The sequence below is a fragment of the Colias eurytheme genome, chromosome 11 (genome assembly GCF_061535395.1).
Source record: "Colias eurytheme isolate Ceu_HAF_F1 chromosome 11, ilColEury1 Martin Lab GWU primary, whole genome shotgun sequence".
Lineage (NCBI taxonomy): Eukaryota > Metazoa > Arthropoda > Insecta > Lepidoptera > Pieridae > Colias > Colias eurytheme.
In genome coordinates, this window is record NC_142990.1 from 11,079,850 (window position 1) to 11,105,779 (window position 25,930).

General features: G+C 31.9%; 1 protein-coding gene across 2 annotated transcripts in view; it reads left to right on the forward strand.

Annotated features, from left to right (window-relative positions):
- LOC149904870 (very long chain fatty acid elongase 7-like) overlaps nucleotides 1-25,930 on the forward strand; it is a 51,014-nt gene that overhangs the window by 24,017 nt on the left and 1,067 nt on the right. Inside the window, exons 1-6 of one of the 2 annotated variants that reach the window (XM_090106960.1) lie at nucleotides 1,293-1,389; nucleotides 2,190-2,255; nucleotides 15,876-16,066; nucleotides 23,271-23,351; nucleotides 24,812-24,974; nucleotides 25,743-25,879. In XM_090106960.1, coding sequence (XP_089963086.1) covers nucleotides 2,210-2,255; nucleotides 15,876-16,066; nucleotides 23,271-23,351; nucleotides 24,812-24,974; nucleotides 25,743-25,879 — 618 coding nt within the window. In that variant the 5' untranslated portion in view covers nucleotides 1,293-1,389; nucleotides 2,190-2,209. Of the gene's footprint in view, nucleotides 1-1,292; nucleotides 1,390-2,189; nucleotides 2,256-15,875; nucleotides 16,067-23,270; nucleotides 23,352-24,811; nucleotides 24,975-25,742; nucleotides 25,880-25,930 lie in introns of those variants that run through there. The other variant, XM_090106959.1, reaches the window with a different exon arrangement.

The window sequence follows — 25,930 nt, forward strand, 5'->3', positions numbered from 1 at the left end:
ACGTGCTGGTGGCAAAGTTGGGCGGGTTGCTTGTTATGGGTGTACACATAGAGTTTTAAGAATTCGTCTATTTGACAAAAAAAAAGCGCCTGAAATTTTATAAGTATTTTTTACGTACTCAGCGTATGCAGAACAGCTATAACCTCCTTGGGGCTTAGTATACCGTTGCTGGGACACCCTGTATAATCAAGCAATATATAACATTTTTCGGCTTTTAGAGATGGAATACAGTATAATAATATTATGTTATTTCAATAATATAATATTTCACTAATCATATTTCAAAGCTACATTAAATAAGGTTAAAATATTACGAAGCTTTATCAACTGTGGCTTGATATTTAATTTTGTAATCCTAATTGACAGGTACTTTGGTAATGACAGCTTTAAATAATAGTCCTTATAATAATAGCCTTATTCAAACTGGACTTGATCTGTAAAAAACGATATAATTTTATTAGTTACTTAATTTTGTACATAAATAGCGTTTTTTTTAAGCGACACATTTTTTTAAGCGAGTAAAACTCTAATTCGAAATATGCAACAAAAAAAAACAGTAAAAAAAGTTAATAATAAATACCTAAATAAATAAATCGTTGCAACTGTAATAATATAAATCATTTTCAAAGTAATTTTTTCGTTTAGTTATATTTTCAATTACAAATTTTATTTACTTATTTTGTTCTCATAAATAAAGATAACAATAATAGGATAAACGGTTGTTTTGTTTATCTCAAAAAACATATTTTATTTTCAGAAAATAAATAACGAACTGTGAGAATTATACTATTTTTTTTTGTTTTTTTTTTAAATGTTTGTTTTAATTATATTTAACAATGCAATCCGATTAACATTTAAGTATGTTTAAAAATAAAACTCAGTTTTAATCTCATGTATTTTACTTCCAAAAACGTAATAACTTAATAAGAAATTACTTTAAAAATCATAAAATATATCAAAACTTATATTTTTATATCCTAGTCATTTAATCTCTCTTTACTCACCTCAATCTAGTATCTAATCTGTGTCTCAATATTTAAAACAATAATCATCTCCATTCGTATATATTTTTATAGTTTTTATAGCCTCTACGTAAAACCGCAAGAAATTAATTACTCAATAATAATTAGACTCATCAAATAAACGACATAATATTCAAAGAATGTGAAACAGTGCAAAAGGAACCGTCTCTTGAAGGCTAATTATTTCACAATAACACCAAATTACTTGTGCGTTTAAAATATTTTTGAACGTCAGTTTTCGACAACGCGACGGTGGCGCGCGGCGCGTTCTTTTTTTTCTGACGTCCGAAAAAGCGCGCGAAAGTTTTTGATTGGTTCGTGTTTTTTTTTAATTATTCGAGGCTTAAGTGTTATTGTTATTGCATCGGTATGTCATAATTAATTATTTAATATAATAAATTACTTAATATTAATTACACAAATAAAATATGATTTATTTAATTTAATTCAGGATTATATTATTTGTAATTCATCTAACATTTTGAATAATATTGTGTTATTGAACAAACGTGATCACTGACCTCTAGGAGTGAAAGTTATATAAGATTTTGGGTTTGAATGCATGTTGTTTGTCAATAGGATTAACAAAGCTCACGTTGTGTTGGCACGTTTATTTCCGAACGAATAAGTTCTGCAGACGAAAATAATTATAATAGCGGGATACTATACGAATAGTTTCTAAATATAAATTAATTAAATATTGTTTATAGTGAATAATATTGACGCAATTATACAAATACGAATTTAGTGTTTTTATGTAATTAGTTTGATTTTATAATATGTAAATAGTTTATTTTAACTTGCAGTACTAATGACTACCTATTATTGGGTATATAGTATTTTTCAAGGGATTTAATAAAATCATTTTAATATTTATATTTGTGTAAGTATTGAAATATTAAGAATGATACCTGCTGTGAAAGTGCCCTCCGTTAAAATTTATATATTTACTAGCGGTCCGCCCCGGCTTCGCCCGTGGTACATAATAATATGAAAAATAGATGTTGGCCGATTCTCAGACTTACCCGATATGCACAGAAAATTTCATGAGAATCGGTCTAGCCGTTTTGGAGGAGTATGATATACCTAACTAACATTGTGACACGGAAATTTTATACCTTTTTATTACGGTGAATTAACATTACATATAAATTTTGTTTGTTTCAGGCGCGAGTGCGAACACCAACATGTCGATCGTAGATTCTTATAGAAGATTCATGGAGAGGAACAGTGGTAAGTTATATTCTATTCATAACAAATCAGAATAATGAAATATGCTTCATCATTTTTAACTTAAGACACAGGTTTAATATTAGACGTATGTCTGGTCTTAATTGTATGTACCTACTTCGGTTTATTCAATCGTTTTTTTTTTATGTCAGAGCAAGCAAAGGAGCAGATGGGCCACCTGATGTTAAGATGTTATGGTTTGGACGGAAGATAATTATAGTATACAAGTTGATGTGTTTTGAGTTACTGTAATAAATACTATAACATTACCATAAAACAATATTCTTTTACGTATGTTTTATAAGCCAAAGGTCGAGTTGCGTAAAGCTCGTTCCGAAGCTTGCAATAATTCTTTAGAGTATTTTTAGGTGAAAATTTTTCAACTCAGGTATTACCTACTTGGTTCATCGCATGCACATACTTATTTCTGGAGTGGCCCGTTTTAGTGTTGGTACACCATTCATTTGTTAGACTTTACTGTTATTTTATAAGACAAAATATACTTTAAATCTAATCAATACCGGACAAGGTCTTAGAATGTAAATTAAAACAATCCCAAATAATTGAAATAATGGTAGAGTATAATAGAAAATAATGATTCACGAAGCGAAGTCACGAGGCTTGCAACATAGTTGTTATGACTGATTGAAATACGAATTTAATCCAGTAACCTAACCTAACCTTACAAATTATATACTAAAACCTTCCTCGATAAACACTTTATCTATTAAAAAAAACCTACTCAAATTATATTGCGTAGTTTTAAAGTTTTAAGCCATGTAAGCATACAAAGGAAAGACAGTGACAGTGACTTAGTTTCATACCACCTATTTGGTGAGTTGGTGACTAGCTATGCCGCGCGGTTTCACCCGCGGACGAACACTTATATTATGTTATTCTGATGTACATATAAATCCTATAAAATCTGTTCAAACCCAAAATTGCAAACCGTTGTTGTTTACTATTGATTAAGTCTGTAGGCTATAATATTTTATAATAAATAACGATTTTGAAAGGTAATAACATCTGTTAGTGTTACAACATTTTAACTCTAAACGTCTGGATCGATTTTATGGCAATTATTGATGGATTTATCGAGTACCTACCAGAATTACTACTAAATTATCGGTTGGAAGACTTACCTGGACATTCTAAAACGGTTGGAACACTTTACTGGACATTCCTAGAATCCAACTCGGTTATAGGTTTATCTAAAAGTACCTACCTGTGAAGAACTATGAACACTTCTTTAAAATTACCTATATAATAAACGGCTTTTAATTCGCCCCCATTCTAAAAATATGAAGCTAACCTATTTATACAAGTTTCCATTCCTATTTATTACACTTGAACAGCTGAACTAGGTTTGTTAATTTCAAAGGATCTTATGAAAGAAAAAAAAAGAAAGTCGAGTGCTAGTATAAGGTAAATGAAAACTAAGTCAGCGGAGATGTCTTTATTTTTCAATTTATTAAAGGCTAGTCACCTACCTGCTGCAGGGGCAATATTATTCTAAATAATAATATTATCGGTTGTACGGCAGTTGGAGCAATTTCAGCTGTTCTCTAAATTGCCCCTGCTTGCCTACACACATCATAATTAAGGATTCCAATATTGCTCCTGCTGCAGGTACCTTAGTGTGTACCTTACCTTAGCTTACCTTAGCCGGGTTTAGGGAGTACCTATTAGGACAAAATTAAAAACAAGAAAAAATTCAAGAATGATTAAACCATCATTTTTACCATGAGTAAAAAATTATAATCGGTTGCAGCATCTTTCTTAAACAAATAGTTTATGAGATGTAAATATTTCTCCATAGTTTAACTTGTGTTCACGAAGCGACACCTCAACTATTTACTAAACACTTATTCATGGTGTTTCAAATATATTTACAGTATACTCAAATTCCTCTTAAACATTATGTCAGAGATTTTACTTGATTTCTGTAGGGGCAATATCGGATATCAAATTCAATAAAATTATTATAAAGCCCTTGTAAATTGACAAGCTTGAAATCACAGAAATAATATAAAATCATAATACCTTGATTAAAAAAAAAATATTTTGTGTTCATTTTTTTTTTAACAGTGAACTGCGGATTTTTTTCTTCTTTATGTATCCTTACCATTATCTTGATATTTTTGTTTTTGAGTGATTTTGATTAGTAAGTAAAGTGGTAACGCATATAAGTACAATTGCAATAATATTTTAATTTTTTTAAACTGGCTACTCACCTACAAGTCCTTGTACCTGCTGCAGGGGCAACATTGAAACAATCTTGGTTGCACGGCGCGCTACGGCCGCGCCGGTCAGAACAATTTCAGCTGTTCTCTAAATTGCCTATGCTTGCCTACACACATATCAATTAAGGAGCAAATTGAGGGTGTAATTCCAATATTGCCCCTGCTGCAGGTACCTATGTGAGTAGCCGGTTTTAGGGAGTACTAAAACTACTACTAGGACAAAATTATACAATAAATATTATAAAAGTTGTGGTCATCTGCGACAAATGTAATTATTAACCCAACATGTGACGCTCGTACATTTACATAGATACTTATGTTATTTATAGAATGGAGGAAAACAGAAATTTAATTTTAAACATTGTATTTAGCACCAATTAGTTATTTATTATTATTAATAATACTATATTAAATAATATTCGCTCGACTCACCTTATCTGAATATGATATTTCTCGACTCTATGAATAATTTATAATTACAAAGTAATTATTATAATAACATCTTTATTTTATTTGTTATTTTTGGATACGCAGTACGCACATATTGTTTATCCGATCTGCAAAAAAGACGGAGGTATTGTACCAAAACGGAATTTTGTTGTAATATGAGGGAGCTATTTTTTATGTTTAATTTATAATTACGAGAATAAACCATTTTTTTTTCATTCATAATAAACATTGCCCTTGAAATGTATTATATATACTTTTTTCGCCCGCTTTGTCTAAAACCTAATAAATTATACACTAAAACCTTCCTCTTGAATCACTCTATCTATTAAAAAAAACCGCATCAAAATCCGTTGCGTAAGTAGTTTTAAACATTTAAGTATACAAAGGTCACTCTATCTATTAAAAAAAACCACATCATAATCCGTTGCGTAGGTAGTTTTAAAGATTTAAGCATACAAAGAGACAAAGGGACAGAGAAAGCGACTTTGTTTTACCCATACTATGTTATAGAGAAGTAGTTGCCCCGGCAGACGGTTTTCTGCCCTATTGCCCCCTCTTCATGTTTTCTATCCGCACCTTCCTTGTACGAAAACGTAAAAAACTCTAAAGTTCTATGCTTACTAACATATTATTTTGGCGATTCATTTTTATTATAAAGATAAACTTATTTGTTATAAAAATATACGTTGTTTATAAAAGTCATCTATCACCAGAGAATTGTTTAGGCATGCATTATGTACATACTTACATACATCTCATATGTAATGTATTATGCTTGCAAATACAATGCAACAATGCAGACATAAATATTCAAGCAAAGGTTTTAAGTAAGATTAAACTTAGTTATTATTATTTTTTAACAAAATATAACTAAATCAGCTTTAAGTTAGAATTTAAATGGGACCACATGGTAGGCACTAACTATCAAATAAAAAAAGAATTATCAAAATCGGTTCAATCAATCAAAAGTTCTAAAAAACCAAAAAAAATAGACTCGAATTGAGTAGGTATTTATTTTTAAATCAGTTGAAAAATGAACCTATACAGGGAAAGATAATCCATAATGTACGATACAATCTTTATCTATTATTTATATTTACTTATTTAATACATAAAGGTTGAAATTTGTAACTTGCCAATAATTAAACAATCGAGAAAAACCCACGCCCAAAAATAGTTGTTTATTATTTTTAAAAGCTTATGTAATAAATATTATGTTTATTTATCTTGAATCATAACCTGTTTTACTAAAATTACATTTTTGTTTGTAGATAATATAATAAACTGACATATGCAATTTTCCGTTTTCCTTATTGTGTTTGAAATGAAAAACACATTAAAAGACAATGACCTTTGCATAAAAAATATATAATGAGTTTAAATGTCGGCTAATTGATAACTATTGATTGGATTATTAATACTAGTTGTGCCCCGCGGTTTTACCCGCAGTGCTCCGCTCCTGTTGGTTTTAGCGTGATGATATATAGCTTCTTCTTCTGATATATTATAGTCTTCCTCGATAAATGGGCTATCTAACACCGAAAGAATTTTTCAAATTTTATTTTTATTTTATTTACAAAAAAGGACCAATAGTTGCCGAGATTAGCGCGTTCAAACAAACAAACAAACTCTTCAGTTTAACGTAAAGTTCAGTTTAAATATTTTAACGTTCAAATCCGTATAGAATAATTTATTGAAATTATGAATTCATAGGCATTAAATGAATAATAATAGTTTTTGTTTACGACAGGATTTTTTTTGCTCTACTAAAATTGAGTGGATGTTTTCTCGTAAAATTATTAACGGATTTTCCTGAAATTTAGAATGCAGATAGATTATGAAATAACTAAGTCTTTTGTTAGTAACATATAACTATAGTATTTATATCAAATGATAGGTTTTCAAAATATCTTGGAAAAATAAAAATGTTTTCAGGAAGTTCAGATTTATACGATTCGAATTCGTACCGTGGTATTGCCCATCTTTTATGTACAATACCAGTTAGCACCAAATACTAAACTATTTGCAATAGTTTAACATCTATATTTTCGTCACTGAAAACACTGAGTTGATTTTCAGACAGGACTAAAAGGCCGGGTAACTCCCGAAGGCCCCATTTCTGAGATGATTGGAAACCCACTGTATTTCAACTTGACAAAATATCATGTAATATACGTTAATTAAACAAACTTATAGATTTTCACACTACACTAATGTTTTCTTAATCGATTATCAGTTAACTTATTCGTAAAGATCCGGAGTCAATAAACCCACTCAAAATATATAATATATAAATACTAGCTTTCCGCGGTTTCGCCCGCGTTTTCAAGGAAAATCCGCATAGTTCCCGTTCCCGTGGGATTTTCGGGATAAAACCTATCCTATATGTTAATCCAAGTTACCCTCTATATGTGTGCTTAGTTTCATTGTAATCGGTTCTGTAGTATTTGCGTGAAAGAGTAACAAACACACTTATACATCCTCACAAACTTTCGCATTAAAAACGAGTTGACACAACTTTAGCAACGGGATGATATAATACATAACCTTTTAACATAAAATATAATAAATTTAATCGTTTGTCTTTTTTTAACTGAGATCGAATTTTCTAGCCGAATAGGTTCCGTGTACAAAAGTTCCATTCTATTGTGTTTTAAAAACAAGTTTGGAAATTTACGACTATAAAACAGAATTTAATTTTGATTTATCTATCGTTTATTTGGCTGTTAACGTTAATGAATGTCCGTAAAATTATAGGTAGGTACCTAGTATAATAGAAACAAAATATATTTTAAATTATAAACGAATAGATTGCTTGCTCCAGATTCGAACACAAGACTATATTATCGCATAGTATAATTATATAAAACAAAGTGGCTTTCTCTGTCCCTATGTCCCTTTGTATGATTAAATTTATTCTTTAAAACTACGGAACGGATTTTGATGCGTTTTTTAAATAGATAGAGTGATTCAAAAGGAAGTTTTTAGTATATAATTTATTAGGTTTGAGACAAAGCGGGCGAATCCGCGGGCGGTGTGCTAGTTAGTTAATATATTTCTAAAATAGCACTTCGGTGATTGAATACATCAAAAATGATTAATTTGTTGTCTTTTATCAAAACTGCATTCTTGTTTACTCCTATTAACCTAGTTTCGAGAGAAACAGACGAAGTTTAAGTAACACCTAAGTTTTCTGAAAATTTATCATTTTCTACACAATTTTCTCAACCATTTTGCAAGGACATTTGCCAACTTGATAATTTATAAGAAGTATTCAGGAATATAACAAAAAAATATTCATTTTGAAGTGATTATTTTTCTTTGATTTCTTTCCATTTAATTATTTTTATGTTAAGGTAACTTTTAAGTTTTAAATGTATTCTCATTTAAAAGTTTAACTTAAAAATTTTTAAACCTATGTGAATAATTTTCCTGTAGATTTTCTTTACAACAAATTATCTTTATCGTAATATCAAGTTAATACTGTTTTTCTTCGTGTACAACAGATTATCGTATACATGCTAAGAAAACATATCCCCATATAAAACACATTTTAACATGAAGGTTAGTTCCAAGGTTTTTGAAATTATGGGATTTGGTAACCGATGTTGCAAGTTCGAAATAATATATCGATTTATATTTATATTGCTTATAAATTATTATTTTAATAGTTATTGCGATGTTTTTATCTATAAATTTTTAATATCTTTGGATTTATGTAGTTGTGAATTGATTGTTTTTTGTTCAGTTTTAAGAATGTATTTTTTATTTAAGTGCCTATGAAATGTGGCATGAATGTATTTTTTATACCCAAAGTATAATAATATTATGTATGTATGCTGTAAATAGACATCATAGAGTCGTTAATTAACCTAATAAATAGTGTTTTTAACCCAAAAATTGCTATAAAAGCTAAGATTTTTTTCTGTATTTATGAAGGCAAAAAATTTGTTTTGATCCATGTTAAATAATTTAATTTGGAGCATTCACTTCACGATAAAGAAGAATTTGTACAATTCCATTAAATTGCTATGATAATGTCGTTAAAATTGAATTAATTGAGAAGTGTCTCAATAATAACCAAGTAATTAGCAGGACGATTAATGTATAGTGTGAATTTTGTTTATACATATAAGTATACAAATTTTAATTGATAATTTAAAAAGACAAATATACGTATACAAAAAAATCTAAACATAATATTCTGAATTGAGTATAGTTTCAAGTTAATATTATAAATTAGGAAAATGCATTCACATATCCTTCTTCCTTTTAATAAATGTAGGTATTAAAAACTTGTAATTAATACATATTTATATTTCACGATTACATGAGAACAAATCTAAGAAAATGCCTTACTATCTACGTGCTAAGAATCAAATATTTAATGACATCAAAGTTGACTGATCTGAGGTGAGAATAAACACGTAAATGTGGCTTTACCTTTGAAAAACCTTTACACAGGTACATACATTTTGTATACTAAGACTAAAAATATTGTTGAAAATACACTCCGTTGAAAATTAATATCCTATACGACTAGACCACGTTACACTTGCATGGTATACCTACTAAACATAAGTACACTATACATAAGTATTCTACGTATTAATTCAAACAATTTTTGTGTGAAATTGAAGTTTGAATTTAAATTGAATGAAAGATGCTATTTTATGTGAAGGACTTAGAAAATTTTCGCGTGGTATAATATAGTTAAACGTAAGATATTTGATTATACAGGGTGTCCCACTGTTGGTATACTAAGCTCAAAGGAGGTTATAGTTTTGCATACGCTGAGTACGTAAAAATACTTATAAAATTCCAGACGTATTTTTTTTCAAATAGATAAAGTCTTAAAACTCTTGGTGTACAGTGTACAGTGTACACCCCTATCAAGCGACCCGCCCAGCTTTGCCACCAGCACGTGAGCTATCGTTTAAGATTATGTTTTCAATTTTCATAGACAAAATGCTCACATTAGCGAAGCGATATATGCCGGCTGCGCGAAGCCAGAGAAGAAAACATGTTTTTTCAGGAGAAATTTAGCAAAAAAAATTTTGACGTAATTTTGTTGTTTAAGTATTTTTTTCATGATCAGTGTATGCAAAACTACAAGTCCCTTCGCGCTTAGTAGGTATACCAAAAGTGGGACACCCTGTATAGTAAGATATGTTTATCGGCAATGTATAGATACTATAATATAATTTGTAAGAAGTAAAACTTGTTACACTTACATTTGTTTCTATTATGGATTTTCTTGATAACACGTAATACGATATGAGGAAATACCTACCTCAGATAAATATACATACCAATGTAATCTTTGCATTTTACTAAGATTATACCATTATTACTAGCTAGCAATAGAGTAATATTATATTGAAATAATTCATGATGTTTCATTTTTCCCTTTTAATTTTATCCCTTTTGTTGTAATCTAGCCTGCTGAACTTACTTACTTACTTCACCGGCGCAACAACCCAAAGAGGATCTTGGCCTCCGACACCAAAAGTTTCCAGGTTTCGCGCCTTAGCGCCCTGGTGTTGAGGTCTTCTACTTGAAAGATGTCCAGCCCCCCTATGCAAGTGGCTTTCTGTTAGCGTAGCGTTCAGTAGAATAGACTACGAATGTATGAGATTGACGTAAGCTGTAGATACGCGTCAATCTCATACATTCGTAGTCTATTCTATTGAACGCTACGCTAACAGACAGCAACTTGCATAGGGGGGCAGATCTTTTTGGACTTCGTCTCTCCAACAGTGACGAGGTCGGCCGACGGGTCGCCTACCGATCGGCTTGCTCATGTACACCCTCTTCGCAGCGCGATCGTTTGGCATCCTGAACTATACTAATAATTATAAAAAGCATAGCAAAGCTGTATATAAGAGATGTCTGAATATAATTTCAAGCACTATTTGAATAGATTAGCAAGTCCAAAAAGTTTTCATGAATTCATTATTTAATGTCATTTGTGATAAATTGAATATTTTAATTACTTTATCTATTCCTTTCTTGACATTTATTTTAATCTGCAGGAAATAAATTTTGTTTGTGTCGTCGTGTGACGTCGTAGTCTTTTGGTTCCGAACCTCAAAAGGAAAAAAACGGAACCCTTAAATGATCACTTTGTTGTCCATCTGTCTGACAGGCAACACCCTTTTTCCCAGTAACGCGTGGAGGTAGAAAGCTGAAATTGATATCGAATTATTCTGTCTATATAGTTCCTTGATGTTGTGAACAAATAAAACTTATAAGCCAACGCAATCAAACGATTTAGCTGCCGTTTATGCTGCAAATTATCGCAAATTTCGACATTCGCAAGGGAATCAAAACCTACATTGTACTTCCCGTGAACACAGAATCTCAAATTTGGTAAGCACAGATAGAGAAAAATTATTAAAAAATATACCTATTTTAGAGTTATAACATAGTAAAAAGTATGTTTTGTTCGGAGCCCTCGGTGCGCGAGACTGACTCGCACTTTGCCGGTTTTATTTTTTTTTATTTAAAAATGCTGAATCAATCGTAAATTATGTTAATTAACTATTGTGCATGATGTAACCTTTTATTTATTTTGTGTTTGCTTTTTTCGCATAAATAGATTCAATATTGATTCGATGGTCTTTCTTTTGTCTCTGCTAATCCAATAAAATCTTGAGCTAGGTACTTATATAATTAAAAAATGTTTCCAATGCACTTTCCTCTGTTCTACAATTTACAAAAAAGTTTTCATAAAACACGCTTTTTTTACATAGATAAGTATTGTATTATTACATCTTAATCTTAATACTATTATAAATGTGAAAGTTTGTATGGATGTTTGTTACTCTTTCACGTGAAAACTACTCAACCGACTACAATGAAATTTAGCACACATATAGAGGGTAACTTGGATTAACACATAGGATAGGTTTTATCCCGGAAATCCCACGGGAACGGGAACTATGCGGGTTTTCTTTTGAAAACGCGGGCGAAGCCGCGGGCGGAAATCTAGTACTTACATATAAATGTTATAAAATATGTAATTCAATACTTCGCACAAAATTTAGGTTCTGCCTATTGTAAGTCTTGGCTTAAATTTTCCATAGAATTTGCGTTTTAAATCCCTTAATTTATAAAACTTACATAATGATAGAAAAATAATTGTGTTAACCGGTTTTATTACCGGTTTGGTGATGTTTCTGGACTATTCTATTATTGTTTCTACAGATTATAAATAATTAAATATAATACCAGTTTTGAAATATTTTTACAAAATACTATAGTAATAAACAACTTTGACTTACAAAATCGCAGGTCATAAATTTTAACGGCTCGATGCATATTCAAAAATAATTAACTTCGATTCGATTATGAATGCAAAAAATTGAAGTAAAAATAAATTTTGTTAAGAAAAATATATTCATAAGCAAGGAAATACCATTGAAAAATGACTACGACGTAAAAAAGCGTTTGAAAAGGTCCTGATTTGCATATTCAAAAATAGACTTTAATAGATAGTACGAAAATCCAATTTAGTATAACAGAACGAGATAGAAATAATATTATTGTAGTTCATAGTTAATTGGTCGTTACGTATTCTACGATACAATGCACTTTAGTATCTTTGCGTATCGAATGTAAATTATTTATAAGTACCTTTATATTGTAATGGTAACACCGTTGTATAGCTGTGATTTTTATGATAAAGGAAGTAAATATCGCACATCTCACAAAATGATTAACATACTGTTGTATATTTTATTAATATCAAAAAAAAAGTATGAAGTCCCATGTGTTTTTTTTTATTATAGAGGGAAAAAATACTGTTAAGTATCTCAGGTCAAGATCTGCGACCTGGTATGTCGGTCTCGATCATGGTCTCATACGGGGGACGTATAGCATTGCTGCTTTTCTAACGTATTTTCTATGCCGTCAAGCTTTTCGCATCCGTTCTTTCTTTCGTAGGTCTTTCAGAACCTCCGTTGCATAAGCACTCGTTGCTTCCCACGATTCTTTGTTTGACAACATCACTCCGATTCGAAGTCCCATGTGTGGTAAGGGGCAGATGCATTATACATCTGTTTCACTGATCGATTTTCTTTAGGGACAAGTAGGTGATCAGCCTTCTGTGTCCTGCCAGACCGAGACATTTTTTTTCTTCGTTTCCACCGGTACACATAGACTTTTAAGAAATCATCTATTTCAGAAAAAAATGCGTCTGTAATTTTATAAGTATTTTTTACGTACTCAGCGTATGCAATATTATAACCTCCTTTGAGCTTAGTATACGAACAGTGGGACACCCTGTATAGTCTGTGGCATAGATAAAGTGATATTTGCATAATCGTGTAACAATGTATAAAAAACATATTATACATGGCAATTGTAACAGACGCCTATAGAATCGGAAAGATCTAGAATATAGGTTATTAATCAATTATCTCACACGTCAATTTCATTGTTTCAAAGAATCTGAAAACAAATTAACTTGCATTATTATAATTGCGACTCAACATTTACAAGACGTAGAATAATATATATTGTACATTATTCTTTATTATGTAGGTATATAGCTATTACCTAAATACATAAGGATTAGTCTACGAATGTTTGTAGTGGTTGAACGAAAAATAACAATTGTGGTAACGATTTCCATTTAAACTATATAAATATTTATAATATAAATATTATGACCATTGCACATTGGCATCAATTTTTATTTGAAATTCGCGGGTATGCTGTGCATTCCTTCATAAAGTAAAAATATGTTGAGATCTCAAAAATGAATTTATTCTTATTGCCTTTACTTTGTTACAATATACATACATCTTAATCTTATCTTAATCTTAATCTTAATCTTAATACTATTATAAAGGCGAAAGTTTGTAAGGATGTATGGATGTATGGATGTATGGATGTATGGATGTATGGATGTTTGTTACTCTTTCACGTAAAAACTACTGAACCGATTACAATGAAATTTAGCACACATATAGAGGGTAACTTGGATTAACACATAGGATAGGTTTTATCCCGGAAATCCCACGGGAACGGGAACTATGCGGGTTTTCCTTTGAAAACGCGGGCGAAGCCGCGGGCGGAAATCTAGTAATTAAATAAACGACCAGCGACCAGCGAGTACAACAAACTCCAAGCATGTTTTATATACAATATTTTTTCTACGCCATTATTTTTTAACATTCCAACAAGAATTTAAATTAATTTAGTTCTGTAAGCATATCTCACAATACATAATACTTATTTATTATACAAAATATTGCATAACTTCGCAATAATTTTTCATTAAACATTATTTATTCAAGTATGAATAAAACCATATACTTCGATCAGACAATGTACTAATTTATGTACATTGACACAGTGAGAGATGAAGTAAGCGTTAATCTATAGAATAACACGTGGATAACCAACATTGTAGTATAATATTTGTGGCAAATAGGTTTTTTACGACATGTGCGATATCCTTATGAGAGACATGACTTTGTTGGCCAAAATGTACACTTCTTGAAATACAAGGAAAAAAACTAAAAAAGGTTGAAAAGGTTAAGGTACTATAATTATTGAGGAATAAAAACACATTTGTAAATTATGGACTTTGACACAGGATCAGCCCGAACTATCTCGAACGATCTCTACGAATGTATCATGTATGAGATTGACGTAACCTGTAGATACGTTTATCTACAGCCTACGTCAATCTCATACATTCGTAGTCTATTCTATTGAACGCTACGCTAACAGAAAGCCACTTGACTAGGGGGGCTGAAATTGCAAACGACGTTTTTAAGCTATTGCCTTTTAAGGCTATTGCATAGCTTCTATCGCGGACCTTGAGCGCGGGGACCGAATCCAGAAATTCCGCAACGAAAAGCCTCACGCTCCCCACTCCGACGGGCACGGGGTGTGCCGTGTGGCTTGAAGGCATAGCATGCAATAGCTTTACCGCGGCAGTCCCCGAGTGCCACACGTCTTTTTTATCAAGGATATGTGTTATCAAGGATATGTTGAATGACTAGCTCGTTCATTGAATGACGACATTTGACGACAATCAAATAGCAGATTCAACCAGATGACTGCGACATGTATTTACATTGTACTTACACGTACATAATATATTTGAGAGACGAAGTACCTAATGTACGATAATTTTAAAACTATTTTATATTTGTAAAAGGCATGAATTATCACATAGCTTCTTTATATTTTATTTTAAAATGCATTTGATATGTTGTACTAAAAAATGTTGTCTGTAAAGTCGGTTTACTGACGATAGTTGAACGTGACAACGTCCGATTGTGCTTCTTTGTCGCTCGTTCTGCGCTCGCACTTGCACTCCAAGCCACATGGAACACCTCAGGGTGAGGTAACGCCGCATGAGTCATGTTTTTTCGTGCGTGCAGCCGGCTCTATCGAATTATAAGACGTTGTCACGTCAAAAACATAAAGATCATAGTTGATAACCTAGTAAAACTTCAAAAAAAAAAGCGATCCGCCATGACATTTAACACGTCTACCCATTATATCGTTTGTGTCGATAATAAATGTAATAATTATTGTGAGCTAACCTTTTCGGTGGAAAATACTGTTTTTATTCTACATATTTTTTATGAATTTTGCCCCGAAACTACTTTAACGATTTGTAAAATTCAACAGAAGGTTACCTACATTATTCTTCAGTGACTTAGGCTATATTTTATATTGATAGTATCCCGGTTCAATCCAGACAGAGGCCGTCGTTATAAACAGATTTACATCGAATGTATAATCATCATGATTTTAAAAGAGCAATAACGGGGTTTCTTGCCAGTTCTCCGTAAAAACTGCTTTCCGAATCGGTGGTAAATGCTACAACTATGAAAGTGCTTCTAGAAGAAGTCTCATTTATAAATGTTTGAATTTGAGTATTTAACTGAATGTTTTGTTTCAGATCCTCGCACAGAAAACTGGTGGTTAATGTCGGGACCAGGGCCTCTCATCACATTGCTAGCGACATACTTGTACTTCTGTACGTCCGTGGGCCCTCGGTACATGCGAGATAGGAAACCTTATTCATTGAAGAACACGATTGTCGTGTATAATGTGTCGCAGATTCTGATGAGCATCTTCTTGGTTTATGAGGTAAGGTCTATATGTTTTTAGCTCTAATATGGTCTGGTTATGGTGTATTAGCAGTAATGTTGGGACTATCGGATTTTAAGAACATTTCCTTCTTCAGCAATCTTAACAGGCTCATAATTTTATATTAATATATTGAGAAATGTTATTTACTGTGATGCTGTATGATTACAAATAAATAAAAACGCTATGCTCAACAACTTAGGGTTTAAAGTTACTAATGTTTGTACGCCTAACAGTTCATTTAAATATATAATCAAATCATTGGATCATTTCATCTTTAATAAGAATAATATTGTAATTATATTATATGGGGACAGTTTAAATATAAATAATAAGGATATTGATGTAGGATTTAAAAAAATGTTAGATATTAGTAGTAAGACTAAATGTAAATTTATGTTGTGTACCTTGCCATACCTACCTGGTTTAACACAAGAACAAAATAGATTAATTCATAATATGAATTTAAAATTGTATAACCTAACAAATCATCATCGTGATGCATTTATTTTATTTGACATTAACTTATGTATTAAATCTTTTACTTTGACAAAGAATACAGTGTATCTGCCATCTAGATATAAGCGTGAACTTGCTATGCTAATAGCATATAATATTAACCAGTCTGGTACATGTTCGGTATCAGACCATCAATCTACTATAATTTTATGTAGTAGTAATTATATACATCAACCTAGATTAAGTGTAGACAGACAATCTAGCCCTAAGCTAGATTTAAACTAGTATATAAGACAACAGCTAAGCAGTCTTTTTCCATTGTGCATCAAAATATTCAAGGCTTGGCTAGCAAATTGTTAGAAATAGAATTGTTTCTGAATGATAACAATATTAAAATATTTTGTGTAACAGAACATTGGCTTAAACAATGTCAGTCGTTAGTAAATATTGAAAATTACAAATTAAAAAGTATATACTTTAGGACACAGGCTATTCACGGAGGTTCTGTTATTTTTGTACATGATAGTGTAAAATGTAAAGAACGAACTGACATTGTTAGTCTTTCTGTAGAACGGACCATTGAACTGTCCTGTGTGGAGCTGGAGCGTTATATTATTGTTTGCGTTTATAGACCCCCTTCCAGTGACTATAATATGTTTGAGACAGTCATGGAAGAAATATTAAAGCGTCTAAGCAGGAGTAAAAAAAAAGTTATAGTATGTGGTGATTTTAATATTGATTTACTTTTACAAACACAAACGGCTACACGAATTGTTAATTTATTTCAGTCATTTAATCTATATAAACTTTTTAACGAACCCACACGAATTACACCTACTTCTGCAACCTGTATTGATAATATATACTGTGACTGCATCTGTTTAGAGAAAAATATTCTCAATACATTGACTTCGGATCACTGTGGCCAGAGGGTAGTTTTTGAATGGGATTGCATACCTACATTTAAAAGGATTAATGTTAGGCCTATAACTAAAAAAGGCATTAATAAATTTAGAGATAATATTAATAAAAACCTGCCCGTACTGAATGATCAATCCTGTCATAATAATCCTTGTGAAATGTTTAAAAATCTTTTTAATTTAGTGCATAATGAATTTGAAAAAATATTTAAAGTTAAATCTTTAAATATTACCAAGGATTTACCATTTAGTAAATGGGCGACACCTAGCATACATAGGTGTAGGATCGTTCTTTATGAGTTATATGGTATGAAGCAATATAATAAAGACCCATCTTTTCTTAACTATGTTAGAAATTACTCAAAAACTTTTAAAATTGTTTGTTTTACTGCGAAGCGTCTGTATATCAGAGATAAAATACGCGACTCGGATAATAAAGTTAAAACAGTTTGGTCTATTATTAATGGTGAAATGGGTAAAAGCAAATCAAGTAATACCATAAAACTTGTTAATAATGGCATGGTTATTGACAAAAATGTTGATGTTGCGCTTGCATTTGAAGATTTCTTTAGTAGTGTCCCTGCTAGCATTACTAATAATTTAAATTCGTCTTCAGCACTTGCAGAGACCTTTTTGAGGGACCATGTTGCGGGGTGCAGCACATTATTTGAATTGCGACACGTAACTGCTAATGATATTGTTACAGCCTTTAAGACACTAAATTTAAAAAATACTTGTGATCTCTGGGGAATGTCCGTAAATTTAGTTAATAATATAATAGAAAATATTGCGAAAAATTTAGCTTTCATATTTAATAAGTGTTGTGACTATGGTACATTTCCTAATTTACTAAAGCTTAGTAAAGTTATACCTCTATTTAAGAAGGGCGATCAAGAAGACTGTAACAATTATAGACCTATCTCTATTTTACCAACATTAAGTAAGGTATTCGAGAAGTTAATATTAAACCAATTGAGTAGTCATTTTGCATCTAATAATTTACTGCACACCAAACAGTTTGGTTTCACAAAGGGACGCTCAACCACAGATGCTGGAGTTGCACTTCTAACACATATATATAAGGCATGGGAAAACTCAAAAAATGCTCTAGGGATATTTTGTGACCTCTCCAAGGCATTTGACTGCGTTGAACATTGTACTTTGTTACGTAAACTTAATCACTATGGAATTAAAGGAAAAGCCCAGAACCTCATAGCGTCATACCTGCATGATAGAATACAGACTATAGTTGTTAATGGAGAACGTTCTAGCGGTGCGTCAATTAACATTGGTGTTCCACAGTGGTCAATTTTAGGTCCCTTCTTGTTCTTGGTATATATCAATGATCTTCCCTATTATTTGCAGGATAGGTGTGAAATAGTTCTGTTTGCAGATGATACCTCATTAATTTTTAATGTGGATAGGCATGACCCAAATGTTGACGAAGTGAACAGTGCTCTTTTACACATATCTGAATTTAGTTTTTAGTTTACTGCCAATAATTTATTATTAAATGCCAAAAAAACCACTTGTGTTGAATTTTTACTTCCTAATGTAAAAAAGTTGAACAGAGGTATTACCTTGAACGGGGAGGTATTGCATCCTACTGAGTCTACTGTATTTCTAGGGTTAACATTGGACGAGAAACTACAGTGGGGAGCCCATGTCAACACCGCTGCAGGTAAGCTTAGTTCTGCTGCATATGCAGTCCGAAAAATCAGGCATCTCACCGATGAAGATACGGCTAGATTGGTTTATTTCAGCTACTTTCATAGCATTATGTCCTATGGAATTCTACTGTGGGGCAGGGCTGCAGATATAGAAACTATATTTATCTTACAGAAAAGAGCCGTTCGCTCTATATATAATTTACGTGCTCGGGACTCACTAAGAGATCATTTTAAGAATACTGGTATCCTTACTGTACCATCACAGTATATATTTAATAATATTTTGCATGTACACAAAAGCTCTGACTTACACACAAGAGTAGGAGATAGACACGATTATGGCACAAGGAACAGGAATAGAATTGAAATGCCATTTTTCCGATTAGCTAAAGTTAAAAATTCATTTATGGGTCAAGGTATACGCTTATACAATAGAATTCCTCACAATATTAAAGAGTTTAGTAGTTCTAAATTTAAAACTTACATAAAAAATGTACTAGTTCAGAGAGCGTACTACAGTATTCAGGAATATATGGATGATAAAGACCCATGGAGGGTTGTCGCGTAAAAACCACAGGACAGTTCTTTGGCATATTATGTAGTTAGATATAAGTTACATATTATGTAAATTTATTGACATTATTTTAAAAGAGCAACTATGGAGTTTCTTGCCGATTCTTCTCCATAGATACTGCTTTCCGAATCGGTGGTAAATGTTAAAAATACTATGTAATGACGATTCGAAAGTGCTACTAAATAGTAGTCTAATTGAATAAATGAATGTTTGAGTTTGAGTTTGAGTTTGAAAAAAAGACGTGTGGCACTCGGGGCCTGCCGCGGGTGCTATTGCACGCTATGCATTCAAGCCATACCTCCGTGTCCGTCGGAGTGGGGAGCGTGCGGTTTTTTCGTTACGGAATTTCTGGATTCGGTCCCCGCGCTCAAGGCCCGCGATAGAAGCTATGCAATAGCTTAATAAAAAGCAATTCTCATAGGTATGTGAGATGAATTTTAATGAATTTTTTTTCAATGATATTCAGATGAATTTTCTTCTATTGTTATGGTGGCAGTGCACATGTGGCCAACGTGTTGGGCCAACGGGTTGGGCCAACGTGTAGAGAGCTTCTTGGCGGTATGTTGGCTTCATTAGCCTAGTTGGCGCCAATATTGGCAGGCCAACCGAATGTTGTCGGTTTTTTGTGCACATCAAAGGATCTTGGCGCGCTCCGCAAACAGCGTTCACACGTTGGCGCCGATGTGGACAAGCAATGAGGTTTTACAATTCGTAGAATTGTATCCACATGAAGGAATAATTTGGAATCCACGGCATGAACTACTTACACAAAAATAAAAACCATATGACTCAATAAATTAGATGTTTTATTTTCTATTTATTATATTATTCTAGATGTTTTTCTTATCTCACTTTCATACAATGAGATAAAAAATGAATATATTTATAAAATGAGTAAAATAGTATTAATAAGTTACTTGTTCTTAAAAATTAAATAACAATATAGGTACAATGAGCATAATTTTGATCATATTGTGCTTTATTACATAAATAATATTATCATTTAATATAATAATATTATAATCTTTAAAGTTTCGTTTTATAGGTAGTTAATATTAAATTAAATGTAAAATGTACACATTTTAAACATTTGAAAAAATCTAAACATAATAATGTTTTATTTATACAGAAATAAAAAAAGGACAATAGAGATTGGAAAATGGTATCATCGTAGACGGCAGAGTACACTCATTATTATTGGTGCACATGTAAGTACGTAATAATTAAACGCACTGTATAAATAAATTGCCGCGGCTGCAAGAACTTCTACGGACTACGTCCATCTTTGAAGCGCCAATGCAGAATGATCAGTACGCCAATGTGTGAACAGGAACCTTGATATACTTCATTTTTTCCCAACACGTTGGCCCAACGCCTTGGCCCCATGTGTACTGCCGCTATTAGAGTTTGGATCAGAAAAGAATGGCTGGTAAGGGAGTTGGAAGAATAGATAGAATTTAAGGTTTTTGTTTAGATTCGTTTTAATATTTTGCGCGCCTATTTGATATTATATTATAATATATATTTTTTCATTTAACTTAAAATAATGTAAGAATGTAAATTGTAGATTTAAATTACACGCGTAACAACGTAGTAATGTTCGTTATGGTATAAGTATTTTTTGTGTTACATAATAATATAATAATTTTTTTATATCCGTATGTAAAGATCGTTAAATTATTATTATATTTTTCTGGATATGCTCGTGTAAACATTTTTTTTAATTATTTTTGTTAAGTATGGATCATGAAAAAAATTTTGACAAAAAGTTGTTATATAAAAATTAAAAAGGCATACTTAGATGTGTTATAAAAGTTTTATATGCTAATTTAATTTATTTAATTAAGAATGAATTACAGGACCTATTTAATTATATTTAGAATTACTGTGAATTACTTTTCGTATTGCATAAATTACAAATAAATTAAAAATTCAAATCAGATTATGTTGAAATAAAATGATAAAAAGCTATTTTTAAACTTGTACATTTATTTACATAGCATCACTACATAGTATAAAACAAAGTCGCTTTCCCTGTCCCTATGTCCCTATGTCCCTATGTCCCTTTGTACGCTTAAATCTTTGAAACTACGCAACGGATTTTGATGCGGTTTTTTTTAATAGATAGAGTGATTCAAGAGGAAGGTTTATATGTATAATAAGATCCATTAAGTAGTGGAGAAGTACTGTTATTTTTGAGGTTTCTAATGTGATGTCGTAAAAAATTTCATTTATTCCGCTTACATTGCAAACGCAGGCTGAACCCTACGAGTTTTATCAAAATAATGTACTAAGTATTATACACATTGAAAAGGTCTACAGAAAAGTCCGCGATGGTATATGTCTATCTCTTATGGATAACCCACAATAACTTTTTTTTGTCATTTACTTTTTACGACAAATAATGGCTAATTTTCGAAGCGATTTTAACCAATACAGCATTAATCCTTAACCAATTAAATACCATGGATACATTGTTCATTTAATATAGATCTATATGGCCCTTTACACCGTATGATTTAAGTGAATATTTTCGAAGATATTACAGATTTAAAAATTGCAGGACGTAGCGTTTGCGGCCGCCCGGCTATGTATTTTATACCCGTGCGATGCCGGAGGCCGGAGCGGGCCGCTTTATTTTTATACCTATACAACGTTCACAATTTTTCTGTAGTGTATTTAGTATCAGCATTGCACCCGTGCGAAGCCGGGGCGGGTCGCTAGTATTATATAAAGATGAAAGAGTTAATATTAAGAAGATAATTCATATAGTTCCAAAAAAACTAATAAATGAATAGCACGCTTAAAATCATGATTATTGTCAATCTTTGGTAAGTATATAACTCGGGCAAGTTAACTTGACACTTGAAAAATGGTCCTGTCCCTTTCACTCTATTCTATTATCACGTGAGAGTGAAAGAGACGGGTATAGGTAGCCGGTGTTAAGTTGACTCGCGCGGGTTGTACAAAGTATGAATTAAAACTCTCGGTTTAAATATGGTCAAAATCGAATCTAAAGAAGTCAGTTACATACAAATATAGGTACATGTGAAGTAAAAAAAGCGTTTTAGTGTCGCTTACGTATTATGGAAATTTACTAAAGTACTGGCAAAATTTGCGCATTTTACAAATGGCGCATTGACCGAAATCTGTGTCCTTTGACATTTGGTTTTTTTAACAGTCATAAAATATAACATTTAACGGTTATAATGGAATATGAACTTTAAACTAAATGCATAAAGCAGTTATTACAATGCACTAGCCAATCCTGACATTCGCATAGCATTATAATAATTTATACTGTTGTATGTCCGTGATTTACAGATTCGGTTTCCTTTTTTATTGTTTTATGTGTTAGGTACTGGCTGCGCTCCGCGGTTTCACCCGCGTGGCTCCTCTCCTGTTGGTCTTAGCGTGATTATATACATATAGCCTAACTCGATGAATGGGCTATCTAACACCGAAAGAATTTTTCAAATCGGACCAGTAGTTCCCGAGATTAGCGCGTTCATACAAACAAACAAACTCTTCAGCTTTATAATATTAGTATAGATTAACAAAAAATCTTATTTCTTTTACAGGGTTTAGTATCGGGTTGGTGGAATGACTATAATTTCTCATGTCAGCCCGTCGATTATTCAGATAGCCCGAAAGCAAGAAGGGTAAGTTTATTTTTCCAAAATATAAAATTTTAAAGAAAATTTAAAATATTTTAACATACAATTTAAAAACTTTGGGGTTGAACAAACGGTAGAAAATTCATGTATGTTAAGTATTGAATGATAATTGGAAAAGAAAAAAAATACGTTTAAATTGGTAATTCTACCATGAGTAGATTATATTTAGTCGTTTGGGTTGCCTGGAAGAAATCGCTGTCAACGATAAGGCCGCCCTCTGTATATTGTTGAATAGGTCATTGTTTTTTATCCTATATGGTGTACAATAAACAATTTTTCATTTATTCATTCATTATTTAGAACTGTTTTGTCAGTCAGTTACAAACAAAAAAATGAGGGTAGTTGATTTCATCACCAAGGCAATATTGCACATTATCGATATGTGCTTGTGCTTATGAAATACTTCCACAGTTAAAAAATTATAAGGATTACTCTGATTTGAATTAAAAGCATTATTTAAATCGTGTTTTTTACTGCTCTAAGTATTAATGGTATCATGAGTTATTTATTCGGCCATTAAACTGAACAAAGAAAAAACGCGAAGATAATATTATTTCGTTAATTCCTTGCTCATTTCTTGCTACACAATACACATTAAGCCAAATGTTCACTGTAGCTAATCGAATCGAAAAAAATTAAAATTTTATTTCATAGACCGTATGTTACATGTGTGTGTGTGTTTGTTACTCTTTCACGCAAATACTACTGAACCGATTACAATGAAATTATACATACATATAGACATACATATAGCATACATATAGAGGGTAACTTGGATTAACAAATAGGATAGGTTTTATCCCGGAGATCACACAGGAACGGGAACTATGCGGGTTTTCCTTTGAAATCGCAGGCGAAGCTGCGGGCGGAAATCTAGTTTTATAATATTTGTAGCTTTCCGCCCACAGCTTTGCCTGCGTTGTAAAAAGAAATCCCGCATATTTACGTTCTCGTGAGATGTCCAGGATATATAAAGATTCTAAATATAACTATTCTATGTTCTTTCTCGGGTCTCAAACTGTATTTGCACCAAATTTCATCCAAATCGGTTCAGTGGTTGAGGTGTGAAGAAGAGGGAAACAGACAGAGTTACTTTCCCTTTTATAATTTTAGTTAGGATTATGCTTTACGAGAAAACAAAAATATTAACTTTGCATAATCTATATTATATCAAACTCAAAGGTGACTGATATAGTGATCTATCAACGCACAGCCCAAACCACTGGATGTATCGGGCTGAAATTTGGCATGCAGGTAGATGTTAGGACGTAGGCATCCGCTAAGAAAGGATTTCCCGAAATTCTTGCGGGAACGGGGAAAAACGGGGATGCACGTACAAAGTCGTGGGCGGAAGCTAGTAAAAAATAAACTATGATTAACGTTTACACATACGTTATTAAATTTATTATTAAAATTAATTATTAATAACGTTTTTTTCCTCATAGATGGCAGCTGCAGTCTGGTGGTACTTCTTTGCGAAAATAATCGAGTTACTGGACACGATATTCTTTGTTTTGAGGAAGAAAAATAGACAGATATCGTTTCTCCATCTTTACCATCACACTATGATGCCTATTTGTGCCTGGATTGGTACAAAATTCTTGGCAGGTTGGTTCCTCAATATCTGTATTTCATTAATAAAATAATCTTCTTTGTTTAGTTTCAATTGCGACTTATTATATTTAACAAAATAATCTTTTATCTTTTACCATAATGTTACAATAAAAAAAGCAGAACATGAAACGTATTTTATGTAACTTACTAAAACTAGTAAACTTACTTAAAAATATCCCTTAGTTTGCTGACCTTCATGATGCAGTAAAAAAGAATAACGTTTAAAACGTTGTTTTTGTTACTTTGAAACCTTTTGTAAATCTTAATTTCAGACCAATATCCTTATGTTTTCCTGTATAAACAGTAGAACACACTAACATTACATCAATGTATGCAATAAATCAATTCTCAGCCTTTTTGAATATGGTGAAATGTTTACTTTAGCATAAGTAGAGAATGTAGAACTACGGTCAATCTACAATGAATGAATGAATTTAATGCCTTTAATGCAAGGAATTTACAAGTAACAATAATTTAATAGCTTAACTAGGTTTCTTCTGGGTATCTTGCTTGCCTTTCGACAAAAGCCTCCTCCAAACTCTTCCATGAATGCCTTTGAAGTGCTATTCTTCTCCAGGTCAGGTCAGATCTTCGTCACTCCTCCTACAATTTCCTTTAAATCATCCTCCCATCTAATTTTTTGTCTCCGGTCAATCTACAACAAACAAGAAAATGGAAGTACTTGATTGTGTCACCAAGACACAAATAATTCCAGTATAGCTAAATCAATGTTTTCTAAAATTACGTGTTTATTAATTACAGGTGGACACGGAACGTTGCTGGGTGTGATAAACTCCTTTATCCACATCATCATGTACACCTACTATCTGATCTCTGGTCTTGGCCCACAATACCAGAAATTCCTTTGGTGGAAGAGACATGTCACTACCTTACAACTGGTAAGTTCTTCTATCTTTGCTTAAGCCATCCTATTTCAGCATGAACTGTTT